This window comes from Alligator sinensis, unplaced genomic scaffold, assembly GCF_000455745.1.
Source record: "Alligator sinensis unplaced genomic scaffold, ASM45574v1 scaffold1283_1, whole genome shotgun sequence".
NCBI lineage: Eukaryota > Metazoa > Chordata > Crocodylia > Alligatoridae > Alligator > Alligator sinensis.
Genome location: NW_005842091.1, coordinates 790,019 through 806,342, shown reverse-complemented (window position 1 = coordinate 806,342; position 16,324 = coordinate 790,019). Strand labels below are relative to the sequence as shown.

At 49.2% G+C, this 16,324-nt stretch overlaps 1 protein-coding gene across 2 annotated transcripts in view; it reads left to right on the top strand.

The window, feature by feature from the left end:
* The window catches only part of LMF1 (lipase maturation factor 1), a 277,081-nt gene that overhangs the window by 239,529 nt on the left and 21,228 nt on the right, over positions 1-16,324 (top strand). For both annotated transcript variants that reach the window (XM_025204669.1, XM_025204668.1), the window contains 3 exons: positions 1,852-2,035; positions 5,148-5,301; positions 8,479-8,662. In XM_025204669.1, the coding sequence (XP_025060454.1) occupies positions 1,852-2,035; positions 5,148-5,301; positions 8,479-8,662 (522 nt within the window). The remainder of the gene's footprint in view (positions 1-1,851; positions 2,036-5,147; positions 5,302-8,478; positions 8,663-16,324) is intronic.

Genomic DNA, 16,324 nt, shown 5'->3' with positions numbered 1-16,324 from the left:
TGTATGTGTGTGTATCTATATATTTGTGTGTGTATGTGTGTATATATTTGTGTGTATGTGTGTATGTGTGTGTATCTATATATTTGTGTGTGTATGTGTGTGTGTATCTATATATATGTGTGTGTGTGTATGTGTGTATCTGTATATATGTGTGTGTATGTGTGTATCTATCTATATATTTGTATGTGTATGTGTGTATATGCGTGTGTATCTATATATGTGTGTGTATGTGTGTATCTATATATTTGTGTGTGTATGTGTGTGTCTATATATTTGTGTGTATATGTGTGTGTATCTATATATTTGTGTGTATGTGTGTGTATCTATATCTATATGTGTGTGTGTGTATATGTGTGTGTATCTATATATTTGTGTGTATGTGTGTGTATGTGTGTATCTATATATTTGTGTGTGTGTATCTATATCTATATGTGTGTGTGTGTATATGTGTGTGTATCTATATATTTGTGTGTATGTGTGTGTATCTATATCTATATATGTGTGTGTGTATGTGTGTATCTATATATTTGTGTGTGTGTATCTATATCTATATATGTGTGTGTATGTGTGTATCTATATGTGTGTGTGTATGTGTGTATCTATATACGTGTGTGTATGTGTGTATATCTATATGTATATACATGTGTGTATGTGTATACATGTGTGTATCTATATATATGTGTGTATCTATCTATTTGTGTGTATGTGTGTATCTATATATATGTGTGTGTGTATCTGTATATGCATGTGTATATGTCTATATGTGTATGTATCTATATATCTATGTGTATATATGTATGCAAGTGTATATGTGTGTATATATACACACACAAATGTGTGTATATGTGTTTGTATTTACACACATGTATATATACACATACGTACTAATGTGTGTGTGTGTGTGTATACACACACATATACATACACACACGCACATACACACTTGTATGTGTGTGTATATACATACATGTATATGTATATGGGTTGTATAGAAGCTCCCACTTTTTCTCTGGACAGGTTTCTGAAACCTTCATTTTGGAGACAGATACCCAGAATTGAGACGCAGCGAGCAGGACATCAGGGTCACGCGGCGTGCGGCGGTGTTCAGGGCGCTGAGGGGTTCTTGTTGTCTATAAAAGACTCGTGATTATACTCATCCCTCACTTGCACAGGAGTAGATGCTCAGAAAAGTGAAGAAGGGCAATTAATGGTGTGTGATATGGCAGTATGCTTTCTAGGGGCACTGTTGCTACGCGTGCACACCTGTACCGCAGAAAAGCGGTTGCTTACACGTCTGTGCAGCTCTCGGAGGGTGTTGCTTCCCGAACTGTGTGTGGGCAGTCGGGTCTCCTGCCTGGAAACACATGAGCGCACATGAGTTGCCTAGTCCAAGAGGTACCACCTTTCCCATACAGCAGCTGAGGAGGGGGAGGGATGACTTATAAATTAATTAAAAAATAATAATTCGAGGAAATTGCTGCCTTCTGCATTTCAGTATGCTTAAAGGGACAGAACCGCTTTGGCCCAAGGGCTGCTCGGTCCCGTCTCTAGCATCCCACCCGTGGCCGGGAGTGAAACAAGTGTGTTTGGATGTCTTCTCCAGGGGACCACAGTGCATTTTCTGTAGCTTTAGCAGGCGTCCTCCGACTCTCAGCTCCTTTGTGAGTCGTGTCGCTCCAAACCGGGCGCTTCAGGTGTGGTTATCATTGCCCCGGGAGAACAAGCCATTGTGCAGCTGGCACTTTCCTTTCCTCCTGCAGACTAGCAGGAAGCCTCACCTCCTTGCAGCGCATCCCCCCACCCCCTGCCTAAAATTACCAACACCCAATGCTTTTATTCCTTCCTATTTAGGTGCTCCTCATTATAAGTGGGAACCTGAGCTTCCTCAACTGGCTAACCATCGTGCCCAGCATTGCTTGCTTCGATGATGCCTCCTTGGCCTTCCTGTTCAGCTCCAAAGAGGGAGGGCTGAAGGACCGAGTGCTGAAGATGCAAGCCAGGCGGGCAGCGGGAGAGAGGCGTCCTTTGAGATACGGCAAGTATTTTCTCTCTGCATGACAACCCTGTGCACCCAATGCATTTTTCACGGTCAGGAAAAAAACCCTGTCTTCTCACATGCACATGAACCGGAAAGGTATCTTTGTGCTTGTGCTGTCTCTGTGGACCAAAAGATCTGTGGCTCTTGTCTGCGCGCTAAAAACCGATGAGCCCAGGGGCATTTGCTGGCTCCATAAAAACAGTAGTGACTGGAGGGGGCAAGGGGTTACATGGATTATAGCTGCTTTTGGAAGGATGCACCCGCCAAAGCTAAGATCACGATGTCTTCCCTCATGTTGGGTACCACCTGCTGCCTTTGATTTCAGTGGGATTCATTTTTAGGGTCTCTGCAGCATGAGAAATGGTCTCAAGATCCAGCCCCAAATAAGCAATCTGTAGATGGCCATTTTGACACCATTGCAAGACACGGACCAAACTCTCATTGCCTTTGAATGGTTCGGGGATTTCAGCCAAAGGTTTGAGATCTTTTGGGTTGGGTTGGGTTTAGCTGCGGGTACTCAGACCTCGGCATCCAAGCCCCCATCCATCCCCTATGGCTCTTCACAGCGAATCCCCCCAATGTGGAGTTGGTTTGGCTTTTCCTTCCGTCACAAATGAGGCAACACATGTGCTAATTGTCCCTGTTAAAAGGGGTACGAGAACGATATCCACTGGACCACAGCATAGTCAAACAGGGATGCGTTGGGCACAGTTTACCTACGGGTGCGTATGGTGGCAGGCTGCCCGTTCGCGTCAGGACCGAGCGTTACTGCTTTCGGGAGCTGCAGTTATGCCGAGAGTACTTTGTTCCTTGAATTCAACGTGGTGCCAAACTCCAAGGAAGAAAGCAGCAGGCAGGGGATGGAAACCTCCCGGCTTGCTTTTAGGAGCGGTCGCTGCCAGCTTCTGTCAAGAGCGCCGGGTTTATTCATGCATGAAGGACTTGGCTGTCAGTCCACCCCGGGCACATACCTGGGCCCCGCAGTTTTAGCACGAAAAAGTAAATAGAAGTTTTGTTTAACCTGGAGGGGGGGGAAGAAAAGGCCTAATTAAGCATGTGGCTAATGTACACCTCTACAATTTAAAAAAAATCTCAGATCCCCAAAGAGAGCTGACGGCACACAAGCAAAGGTTGATTTATTTTCCATGGGGCTGGATAGCAGATGGAGAGCTGTTTTTCCTTGTATTTTTTATAAACAGCATTTAAGCAACAAACTGAAAGTAATATCCACAGCCATTACAGCTGCACTTTTTAAAATATATTCCACATCTGTCAGAAGGACCACAAAACCCCCCCAACCCCGTTTACAAGATAAAACGCCGGCCTACGGTCCTCGCCGTACAAGTCCAACCCAGCCCAAGTAGCACCGTTGACTAAACAGAAGTGTTTAGAGTCAGTGCTGCTAATTCAATGGCATTGCCCTTTCTTCACGGTCCAGCTTTATTTCAGTATCTGAATAACTACGGTCCCTCCTATTGCAGCATCACAGCCGTGGGGCTCTCCTCTTGGCCCTGCCAGAAATCCCCAATTTTTTCATTTGGTCCCAAGCAGCACCCTGAACGTATTGACTCCTGGCTTGTGGGAGAAAGGCCAAAAAGGGGGAGTTTACTATGGGCTGCTTGAAGAACGAGGGAAGTCCTCTTGTGCCTCGCCTTCCCAACCCATCCCAGGTCCTCTCCCTGGCAAAGGTCTCCTTGAGCCAAAGTTTGAGGTTTGCTGGACCAAAAAAGTCACCGACTTGACTACAGATTCGGTCCTCGGTCCTAATGCTTCAATCCATTCTTAATCTGCAAAGTGCCAATGAACTTCTCAAGAAGTGCTTTATTTTGGCCCAGGGTGGGGGCTGTGGAGCAAAACTCCTTGAGGTGCATTCATCCCATCTGGAGAATGGGCAATCCAAGACTCCTTAATATTGATCCCCCCTTCAAATTCACTCAGTCCCCCAAGTAGCATCATAGAAGTTGGGGGAGAAACCGTTTGCAGACTTAGAGCCTAACCATGCCGCGGAGGGAACCCAGACACTTGCTCGACTACCTGTAGGATGTATTTGCATGCATTTTGGACCTGATTTCCCCCCCCGCACCGCTTACAGGCTAAACAGTTCAGGTCATGGGAAGGACAAACAAATCCCCCGGGCCACTTATGTATTGCTTTGCCCGTCGGCGATGCAGGGGGGGCGAGGTTAGATAACCCGCCAGAGCTTCCTTCCAAATGCAGCAACTCTCCAAAAGAGCTCGTTGCAGACTAAACAGTTATTCGTAGCATTTGAAAGGTTCAAATAAACACCCTTCTCCCGCCAAGATAAGAGGCAAGCGATGTGCAGTCCCTTCGCATCGATTCCCGTCGCTCTGAACGTTTCGACAAACTAAAAATGCCTGTCAGCACCAAGAAACCCTGCCTCAGGGGCCGCATTTGCTTATTGACTCGCTGGGGATGAGATCCTCTTTGAGGCCCCAGCGCCACGTGATTCAGGCCAGCTCGGCTGCGTCTTGCAGAGGGCGTTTCATCCAAACCGCAGTCCAGAGCGTTTTCCAACGTAAAATAACCGTGCTGTCATGTGGAAATGATAAGGACTTAGCTGCAGGAGAGGGTGACACGAAGGGAGGCTAAGGGATGGGATGAGAGTCAAAAAGAGCGGTCGAATGGAAGCAGCGGGGCGATGCAAAGGAGGGCTGGAGAGAAGCAGGTCGTTGCTCCGGCAGGGAGGCCCAGATAAGGCCTGGAAGGTCTCTAGAAAGTCCCCGGAGGGTTTTAAAGAAGGAGAATGGTTTGGAGCCCTAGTCCCTGCCGTCTCCCCCACCTCTTCCCTATACTAAAGCCCTGACATTTTAGGCATTTTTGTTTTAAGCCCCTTCTCAGACTAGTTGGAGAGAGACAGATCTCATGAGTGATATGACGTGGTCCCTGGCAAGGTCCCTTTGCTGGGTGCATACGAGGTCTCCAGCCTCCGCTTGACACAGGAGCCGAAGCAAGCTGTCCCTGGGAAGAGCTGCTGGGGTGATGGGGCAGCGAGGAGAAAAGCCTCCTCGGAGGCAGACGCTAAATTGGGATCGGGGAGCCCTGAGTGGCGACGCCGCTTGCTTTCTGACGTGGTTTGTCTCCTACCTAGGCTGCTGCATCCGCAAAGCAGTGAACGCCTCGTTCGGGGTCTTGATCGCCTACCTCAGCATCCCCGTCATCCTGAACCTGCTCAACTCCAGACAAGTCATGAACACCTCCTTCAACCCGCTCCGGATAGTCAACACATACGGGGCTTTTGGAAGGTACCGGTTCCCTTAATCACGGCATCCTGCTTGTCGTTTCGTAGCCTCCGAGTCGTTAGGGGCTGGGAGGGACCTGACAGATCATCAGGTTTTGGTCTGCTTTATTCTTGCCATTCAAAGTCATGAAGTGGATAGTGGTTTTTTGTCTTATATTTAAAAAAAAAAAATCCTTCTAGTAGCTGTTTATTGGGGAAGAACGGGATGAAGGCAAGGATCCCCAAATCCCATCTCCTGTTTTTGTGTGCTGCACTATAGTTTGCTTGCAGATGTTCCTCAGAAGCACAAAAAGTTGCAAGCATAAACACGGGATGGGGCATGGACAGCCTGTCATTGAGTCTGTGCATTTTACCTGTCCATGGGTCTTGCCTACAGGCTGCCACACATGTGTATGTGCTCACTCTCTCTATCCACTGCAAGCATCCAGCTAATGCTTGTCATGTATCTAGAAGGAGCCAATTCCTGCACATAATCATTGGCAGTAGCTGGTTTTCCAAGCAGGGCGGTAGGGGAGGAGAAGACTCGGCACATCCTCCATCATCATCATTGTTGTTGCCCCAGGACCCGCTGAGAACAAGGCCTCCTTGTGCTTGGCGCAGAGCAAACACCGAGGCATCGGCCGTCCCTGCCCTCGGGAGCTGGCCGTCCAAAGAGACCCGGCAAACAAAAGGGAGGAGGAAGGGCTGGGAAGCGCCCACAGAACAAACAGCGTTGTGGTTTATAAACATCGTGTCCCACACGTTTTGTGCTTCCAGCCAGTTCCAGCTGATATCAAAGAGGGCCTGTGTCGGTGCTGGCTGCACATCCTTTATTTTGATATCCGAGCAGCTGCTTTTAATGCGTCTGGATCGATGATCGAGTTGTTCCCAAATTAGCATCCGTCTCTCGTGGATGCTGGAAGGGGGTGGGCACCTGGCCAGGTACGTGCACCGTTCCTCTTGGGAGCGGTGGGCAGCGCAGATGGTGGGACCCCTGAACCCCAACCTTGCTGGATGGGCTGAGAGGAGCCTGCTGAAACCGGTTCACCCCAAAACGTGCTCCTGTGTAGACACAGCGACGTTCCTCTAAGTGAGGCCTCTGCTCCTGCTCGGTGCAAGGACCCTGAGACGCTCTCTAAAGCCTTGAGCCAAAGGATGGGAACGGCTCGCACTGACTTCATCTGTCTACAGATCAGACTCCTCTTATCCAATGGGCAAGGTGAGAGTGGTTATCCCGAAGATTTGGGCTCAGCTGGTACGGGATGAAATCACCCAGGGGCGTTAGGTCCAGGTTACAAAACCTCGAGGCGCTTTCGAAGGCAGGTCGTGCCGTGAGCAGTAGAGCAACCCACCGGTACGAAACGATATTTTCCCACTTTTCATAGAGGCAGGAATTTCTCTTTGACCTCTCCCGGCAAACACGATCAAAAAAATGGGGCAAACATCGGGCAACATCGTGTTTATTTTGGGGGCAAAGACATCACCCTTGCACCTCTGCCGCTCGCTCGACTCTTTGGCACGGTGGAAGTTTGTTTTCTTTGGGTGCTTGGTTTTCTTTTTTCCTTCTTCGGTCGACGGTTTCTGTTTCAACAGTCACCAGAACCTAAAAAGCATGTGATGAAATGCTGCTGTAATATGTTTGTAATTCCAGCCTATGTAAACCAATAAAAAGAGGATTGCAGCTCATAATGAATATACGATTATGTGAAACTTGACATATTTTGAATCACACAGTAGGAACATACTTTTATTAGTAATTTGGTGTCCCTGATTTACAGTGTGTTTCTAAGCATTGGGCAGTGCGCCATGGCTCATAACTCAGCCCAGCGTATAATATGGAACTTGGCTGAAGAGTCCAGGAGTCTATTAAACGTAGGTAACAATTATAAGCGGAGATGTATAGGACTCCGTTACTTGCAAGCGACTCTTGCTGGAAAGCGGGGAGGGTGGGAAGGAAGGGGGTTGCCTGTCCAAGCTCTCGGTGTCTTGGGTTGAAAGAGGAAAGACCAAAATAGCAGAGGAACCGCGGGGGGAGCTGGCGGGGTGCGCGAGGCCGAGCGCTGCTGTTAGGCACACGTCGTGGAAAACAGAGCGCTGCTGGCCTTTGCCAACTGGGTTGTGACAAGGACGTCGTGCAGTGGGGTGGCTCCTTGTAGCCCAGAAAGTTTGCACGCTATGGGGTTCAAAATCTGGAAGGCCCCGGGGCTGCTGTAAGGTGGGGAATAGTTTTAACCTGGTTGATATACCTCTGCTAGGCATGGTCATTTAGTTTTCCTTCCCTGTTTCCCTCGGCTTGGCTTGCAGTGCTCGTACCCTGCCCTCTCCTAGCTTGGGGGAGCTTCTCTTCCAGCCGGGATGGTGCAGTGCCTGGGTGCTTGCAGACAGCTGTTAATGGTGCCTCGGGCGTCCCGTGCTACGGGGTGCTCCCTATGAGGCCCGTCTTGTGTATACCAACTGGCTGCCAAATGCTGGAGCCGATGCAACCCGTTCACCAGGACTTGCTGTCTGCATCCCCTGCCCCTTGCCATAGCCGAGACCGCGCTGGAGCTCCTGTGCTCTGCAACCAGCCGCTCTGCTGGGCTTGGCAGGCAGAGTATATGCCAGGAAGGCAGCCGCGTGTGCAAACACCACGTGCCCAGCTCTGCGTGCAGCACGTTGCAAAAAGCCTGGGCCAGCATTGATGTGTTTTGTGGCTGGCCCCAGCTCCCTTCTCGTGCAAAGGTGAGAGCCGCGTGATGACAGAACTAAGCCTCTCGCACCATGGGATAGGGCTGGAGTAAAGGTGCTGGCTGGGCACCAAGCTGAGGGGGAAAGAGGTCAGCCTTGGGGTCAGTGCAAGGGTCTGGGAGATCTGCATTCACGTCCCTGTTTTGCCACCAGCTCCCTTGGGCAAGTTGCTTAGACATCGAGGCTCCTAACACCCAGGGATATCCATGGGGGTTAGGCACCAAAATACCTTCCCAGATCCTTCAGTCTTTCCATGCCTCAGTTCTCCAGCTGTAAAATGGGCCGAACAGTGTGGCCCTAGAGGTTCTGTGTTAATGGGGGCTGTGGAAAGGTCATCCCAATCAGACCTTAAATTGATGTCACGCTGCACTACATCTTAGAGGTTCAAAGACATTTGCAGGTTAATAGGAGAGTTCGTTGTCCGTAGCCAGCATCCTGGAAGCTAACGATGCAATATTTTATCCCCCCCTCGCAGCATCACTAAAGAGAGGACAGAGGTCATCATTCAAGGCACATCCAGCTTAAACCCTAATGATCCCACCGCTGTTTGGGAGGAATACGAGTTTAAATGCAAACCCGGGGATTTAAAGAGGAGGCCGTGCCTCATAACACCCTACCACTATCGTCTGGACTGGCTGATGTGGTTTGCTGCTTTCCAGGTACGTATTTCTGGGCTTGGGCATATGAGCACGCTCCTTGTCAGGAGGAATAACAGGAATCAAGAGCATGGGCAACCTATTGCACGGCTCGGGTAGAAAGCTCCAGCTGCAGGCGTGCGCTGTCGTGTTGCAGCCACTCTTGCAGTTCTTGGTGGCTAAACATGAGAAAGAGGATGGCACCTTGCCCCTATATAAAAGACCTTTCATTGGAGGATGTCAGATAAGCTGTACCTCTGCAAATGGATGAGACTAAATGTGTATAGATTGCATGTCCCCATTGTACATGTAGCTGAACACGAACCCATGAAATACCAGTAAGCACAAGGTTGGATGTAGCTGCATTTGCTAACGGTTCGAGGTAGCTGCATTGCTAACCACGTGCAGGCAGCAGGAAGCTGACTGTTCGTTCCCTTTGGACTGCAATGCGCTTGTGAATGACTGCAATACTCTCCAATGTGGAGCTGGTGTAAGGATATTAAATTTGCCGCTATTAACTCACTATGGATTTGGGAAAGTCACTTAACCTCTGTGGCCCTTGGCCTGATCGCCATCCATAAAATGCTTCTGCTGATCCCTGAACCTATTCATAAAGTGTTTGGAGAACTAATGGTGAAAGGTATGACGGAGCAAAAAAAGAGGAAATAAAAGGGGGTAAAATATTGGGGACGCTGTTTCGGAGTTCTGTGATACTTGGATTTTCTTTTTCCTGATGCTGCTGCATTTCCTATTCTGCCTTTTTCTTTCGAAGAGCTATGAGCTGCTTCACTGATAGTATATCTGCATGGTGCTTTAGGATAGAAGTGAGGAAGATGCTTTCTCCAGCTGGAGCTAGAGGGGAAAGTTTTGTGGAGTTAAGTAGATTATGATGATCCAAACTGGAATTGCCAGGATTGATGGACCTTGCTCTTAGGAAACTTGTTAGAGGATCCTTAAGTACCTGTGCTGGTGTGGATCCCGGATCCTACAAGGAACATACGGTATTTGCTGTGGATTTATTGCATATTTGCAGGGGAGAAAAAAATAGCCGAATGCTCTGTTTGAATCTCTTTTAAAAATAGCATTGCAGCTTGTCCAGCTTCTGGCAAAAGAAAATAGATGAGCAACATGCGTTGCTAATGGATGACTCGAGAGTTGTGCTTGTGTTAGGGAGGAGAGAGGCCTTTGACCCAAATATTTTTGGTAAGGTGTACCAGGAGTGCATGTCCATGTCCATAAGGGATCGCTATTTAAAATGAAATGAAGTGTCTGCAGCTGGAAAGAGGTTACATGTCAGTCCTGGAGGCGCTTGATTTAGGGTGGGTTTTTTTCTCGGCAATAATCATAGTAAAAAACATTTGGACTTTATATCGCTACTGCTTTCTACTCCCCCGATCTCACAGGGTGGGTAAGCATCCTTACGTGTAAAAGGCAAATGTGGAAACTGCGGCCCGGGGGTTAAGTGACAGCGTCAAGGTGGCGTGAAGAGTCAGTGGCAGTCAGGACTTGAAATCAAGTCTCTCGGCCCCGCTCACCCGCTCCGCTTGCCAGACTGCTAATGGGTTCCTCCTGCATGCTGCGCTGCAGACCTTTCCCCTGCGTCCTCTTGTCCTCTCCCCGTGGCTCCCCCCAACCTCCCTGTTTTCCTTCTTTGTGGGATTTGCATTTAGGCGCCTCTTAGATTTTTCAGCAGTGACATAACCCATCTCTCCTTGGCTCTGGTTTTTTATTTACCCCTCAAAAGTTCTTGCGCGCTGGAATTTCATTTAATCTGCATTAGGTACGCTTATCCCTCAGCAAGAGGACAGCAAAGGTTAAAACCGTCGGCAGCACCAGCGCACGGCATTCAGGAAAGACGCGGCGGGTGGAGCGGAGGCTGGTGGTTTCGATGGCTCTGCATTTGCCTGGGGAGAGCTCGCCCGGGCGAGGGCTCGCAGGGCAAGAGACAGCGACGGCACGGAGATGAGAGAAGAGCCCTCGGTTTCCGAGGCAGGGGATCCCTAAGGTTTTCAAAGCAAAAGTGTTCTCAGGTTTAGAAAACAAATGAGGAGAGGGCATACATACTCCTGCGTCGGACGCGAGTGTTGGCTGTGATGGTGGTGAGAGACACGGTTACACACCGGTTAGCTCTTTCAGCAGACACGGACCTGGCGCGTTGAGTGACAGTGATATATATGAACAGCTTGGGGAGCCTGAGAAGAAGGAAATAACCCAGGCCCGTTTGCCTCTTTTCTTTCTTTTTTGCAGTTCAGCAAACGCCCCGGTGTCTATCAGGCTGCCACACACGGGGCTGTCTGTACCCAGGCGTGCCACCCCTGCCCCCTTCCTCCCCTTCACGCATGGCATTTAATCACTTTTGCAGTAATTAAACCTCCCAGGCAGCCCATTGGCAGTAGATATGATGGGATGCACAACCCATGGGTCATTGTGGCCCCGTGCAGAGAGACCCCAAGATGCAGAACTGAAAGCACCCTGGGCACGTCGGGGCAATGCGGCTTCCCAGCTAATGATCCCTTCAAGGCAAACAGGCCTCATCAGCCCAAATGCACTAACACGGCTCTGCCGCTTTCTTTTGCAGAGTGAATACACCCAGACCTAGCTCCGGGGATCCCTGCGTCATTCCCCCGCGTACACCATGCGCCATGTCCCCGTCTGCACACCATTGGGTGCCACCTCCGCCATCTGCGATGTCCTCTGTAGCCTGCCTCAAGCTGTAGCACCCTGCTTTTTAGCTCTAAAATCCCTGGGTCGGTTCAAATGGCACCTGTCGCACCTCGCCAGGCTTGCCCAGCATCGTGTAGCTGGAAGCAATGCCACTCCAGCTGGGAGATCAGGTTTCCTCCCTCTTCCCCCCAGATATTTTGCAATAGCGCTTCCCTTCACGTGGCTCTGTGCTCTGGATTCATTTGAGTGTCCCACGGAGGGTGTTGGTCACTGCCCAACATTTTCCACTTCGCTTGCAGCAAGAGCTCGTCGGAGCTGGCAGGAATTTTCCAGCTGGAGACGATCCGGGGGAAGTGACGCTGTGGCCTGCTGAGGGGGACCCTGGGCAGAAACAGAGTCCAAAACAGAGTCTCTGTTTCCCAACTTGTGTCTTGGCTGTTCTTGGGAGACTTTCTCTGCCGCTCAGCATTGCAGGAAGGAAGCCGGGGCTGGGTGGAAGAACATGGCCATGCGAACCGGGATCCAATTCTGCTTAGGAAAGAGTTACAGAAGTGGGGGCAGGAATGTCCTGAAGAAACAGGGTGAAAACGGAGACGGTCCAGAGGGACAAGCATCATGACACGCCATTTAGACGTATGCAGTGTATTGCTAGGCACTTGATTGCATTCCAGATGTGCCCATCACCCTGAAGTCAAAGCTGGCAATGGGAGCCAAGAGTCCTGGCTCCCAGTCCCCTGCTCAGATCAAGTGAAGCTGCTGTTTCTCGGCACCTCTGGGAATTAGGTCCCCTGGGCCAGACCCGAACTTGGAGTACCTGTGTTTGAAAATGGTCCATGCCATGTGTCAGTCCGTCCCGTCCCACTTGTTGGAGGGGTGGGTGTTTTCCTGTGCTTGGAATAAACCCACTTTCACCAGTGGTTTGTTGGAATCGCTGCAGAGGGATAGGAAACTCCTCGTTTAAATTCAGTGAAAACTTTGACCCCAAGCTGTCTTGCAACAGCTCGCTGTCTTGCAAACCCCAACCCATCTCTTCTGGGGTTCACAAAATCCCCCGCCCTGCCTCTGGATTGCATGTCTCCTCTTTTCAATCCGTTTGCTTTCTCCACCTTTACCCAACAACCTCCTGAGCGGCAGGTCCGAGAGCCGGTTTTTGCAGCGTATCGAAGGTGGTCAATTAAGGAACCAACGCACCGAGCTCCTGACAAGCTGCGGAAAAGCTGGAGGAGCTCAGGGGAAGATATTTGCCATCCCTTTGTGCTGCTCCTGACAGGTTCCTCTTGGCACCTCATCACCGCCTGACATACGATGCCGTCTTTCACTCGGGGCTTCCTGAGAAACTTTCCGCTCGCGCGCCCGGCTCCAGGATCTGTGCTGGAGAAACGCGGGGTTGCTGAAAGAAGCGGGCCCGAAGCCTGTCGTGGCTGACACGGGCCTTCACTTGTCACATGTTTGAATAGCTGGCATATCCGAAATCTTAGAAGCTCAGGGATTTATGCCGGTGAAGTGCAGCGCGGTACTCAACCGCTACTTCATTGTAGCCCCGGTAGCAATCGAATGCAACGTGCAACACAAGTGCATGCAGTAGGACGTGACGTTATTTCCCAGGAAATAACTTTTATGATCTTAATTTTATTATCTCATTATAATATCCCTTTTCATTTGTTTTCTAAATCCCCTCTTTGTTTCGAGTGTCTTGGCATGCTGCGGCTCTGAATTAGCGGCCTTCATTGCGTCCTGGCAGAGGCGTAACCAGTCTAGAAACGCGTCTGCATTGCTGCTTCCTGTCTGCAGAAGGGAAAATCTCCCGCAAAATGCCAGAGGCAATGACATGAAGAAATCAGCAGGGTCCTTTCCCCCCACCTTTCTTAGCAGTCGCTTAAAATGGGATTCCCTTTATACCGTCTTCCAGCTAATAACCTTGTCACCCACCAGTAACATTGTCACACTTGTTTCGACACATTCTGCTTTTTTCAAGTATCCAGATTGTAGCCATATTGGTCTAGAGACAAAAAGCAATCGGGACTCGTGGTCAATTTGCAAAAACTTTTTGCAAAAAAAGATGTGCTAAATTTTTGCAAAAAAAAAGTTTGCACTACATTTTTGCAAAAAAAAAAAAAATTTAATTGCAAGCTTTCGGGCATTTGTGCACGAAAGCTTGCAATGAAAGAATTTTTTTTTTTGCAAAAATCTAGTTGATCTAATAAAAGATATCACCTTTACCGCAAGTCCTGATGGCTCTTGTTTCTAGAGAATTTGGGTCTGAATTTCACAAGCGAGGCCACGTCCTGGAGCAGCTTTCCTCATTTGAACAGTGCCGTTGAAGTAGGCGGAGCGAGTTACGGGAGTAAAGGCGCCCGTGTGCAAGGGTTTGGAGAATTGGGCTCCTAAGCAGCTGAGGAAAAGATACCGCAGCTGTGCAAAAATGTCTAGAGCGCAGGGTGACTCCAGAAAGAATCAGAGTCAGATTCAGGAGGAGGGTGGGAAGGGGCTTAATCCACACAGGCCTGCTGTTTCCTTTACTCTTGTCCCTGAATAGGAGTCAAGCACATTCCCAGTCCTTCCCATCCAAGAGAGCAAGAACTTCTCTTGGCTCTTACCAGTAGCAACATTAACATCCTCAAGTTGGGAGAGGGACTGGCTTTGCCTGTATGAAGCTGGTTGTTCTTGGTGATAAGGGATCCCCCCCCCCCATTTACTCTTGGCCAAAGACAGTTTGGTCCATTTGGTGGTTTTATTCAATGAATCCACATTCCTGTAACAACAACACCTCTGTTGGGAAGCCGGAAGGGAGGGATGCATCTCTTAGGTCCTAGTCATGGGTTTTCGTGGTTCCTTCGCAGAGGTTACTCGTTCTGGGTCATATCCAGCTGACCCGGCTTCACTGAAATCAGCTCGAACCAAAGCCCGGCCCAATATAGGTAATTCTGCATGTATTATTTAGAGAAGCGGCTGCTAAAAGTGGCGGCTTGATGTTTGGGGTAGAAATGCATGTAAAAGGCTCACCGTGTCTGTGCAGAGACGGATGACATTGTTCAAGCGCCGCTATCTCGGTCCTCCAGCCAGAGTTTGATTATTTATTGAGCACCCTGGCTGGAGGACTGAGATAGCAGAGCTTGAACACTGTCATCCATCTCCTGCAGAGGAATGGAGTTAGGCTGTGGGTGGCAGCGGTGGTCCAAAAGACATTGCATTCGGTGTGTTGGCAGGTTGCAAGGAGGATTCAGCACAGCTAATAAAGAGTCACCTGATAGCAAACTATTGTGCATAGTTTCTATGCTTTGGTTGGTCCCTTTTCCTGGGAAGAGGATGTCCCAGACTTTACAAAATCCAGCTGTTTATAGTGAGGACATTATTGGGCAGCTGTGGAAAGCTTGGCTGCTCTTAATAAAGAATGATCAAAGGCAGAGGTAATATTTTTTGTTTTCTTTTTTTGTGGCATGAAGATCATTTATTCTATTCAGAGGGTCTAAACTTTTCAGAGCAGAGACTATTGGCTTGGACAGTGGACTGTTGGTGCTTACTGAATAATAAATAGTCATAATAATAACAGAGCATTGGTCCTATTGATATTGGTTTTCAAAGCCTAGTGTCTTGGTGACATTATAGTTTGACTCCAAGTGCCTGGAAGCAGTGACAAAAGGAGGGATGGCCACGTGTTTAGTGTGGAGGATTCAGGCTTCTGCCCATGTGTTTGCCTTTGGTCAGCTGTGAGCCTTGGACAAGTACTCAATCTGTATAATGGAGACAATTCTCTCATCTTCTGGAAGCAAGGGGTAATTAATGTTAGCAAATGCCTTTGTGTGGAAAGCGGTGTATGTATGTGGAGTGGCGTGCACCCTCAGCAGTATTGCGAATGACACCAAGCTGCGGGGAGTGGTGGATACGCTGGAGGGCAGGGCTAGGATTCAAAGTGACCTGGACAAGCTGGAGAACTGGGCCAAAAGAAATTGCATGAGGTTCAACAAGGCCAAGTGCAAAGTCCTGCACTTAGGACGGAGCAATCCCATGCACGAGGACAGGCTGGGGGTGACTGGCTGGCCAGCAGCTCTGCAGAAAAGGACCTGGCAGAGACAGGGGACTTTAAACCTGAAGATAAGTCAACAGTGTGCCCTTGTTGCAAAGAAGGCGAACGGCATCCTGGGCTGCATTGTGCATCTGTTGCCAACAGATCGAGGGCAGGGATCCTTCCCCTCTATTCAGCACTGGGGAGGCCACATCTGGAGTCTTGTGTCCAGTTGTTGGCCTCCCACTACAGAAAGGATGTGGATGCATTGGAGAGAGTCCAGTGGAGGGCAATGAAAATGGTTGGGGGGCTGGGGCACATGACTTGTGAGGAGAGGATGAGGGAACTGGGCTGCAGAAGAGAAGACCAAGGCAGGATTGAATAGCAGCCTTCAAGTCACTGCAGGAGGTTGCAAAGAGGATGGAGCTGGGCTGTTCTCAGTGGGGGCAGATGGCAGGACAAGGAGCAATGGGCTCAAACTGCAGCAAGGGAGGTTTAAGTTGGATATTATGAAAAATTTTCTCACCAGGAGGGCAGTAAAGCACTGAACAGGCTCCCCAGAGAGGTGGTGGACTCTCCATCCTTGGAGGTTTTTAAGACCCAGGTAGACAAAGCCCTGGCTGGGATGATGCAGTTGGGGCTCGTCCTGCTTGGAGCAGGGGGTTGGACTAGATGTGACCTCCTGAGCTCCCATCCACCTGAATTTTCTATGATTCTATAAAAGCAAAGTATTTTCATTCCTTCAGTTCCCTGTACTGCATAATAGTACTGAATATCCCAGCTGATGCTGCAGGTTCCTCTAATACCTAGGGTTCGAGGCATTCAGCTACAGCAGGGAATGGGTCCAGATCAATAGAAAGGTCCAGGATCATGAAATCATCTCCTTGTCCCCATACTTACACAGAAGTATGTGGACTTTATTCCCTTAAAGTGTCCCATAAGATATAAGTCATGAAATTCAAAGCTCCTTCAGCCCTCTATCGTCCTTCAACACACCCAATCCTATGTGAAAATGCATG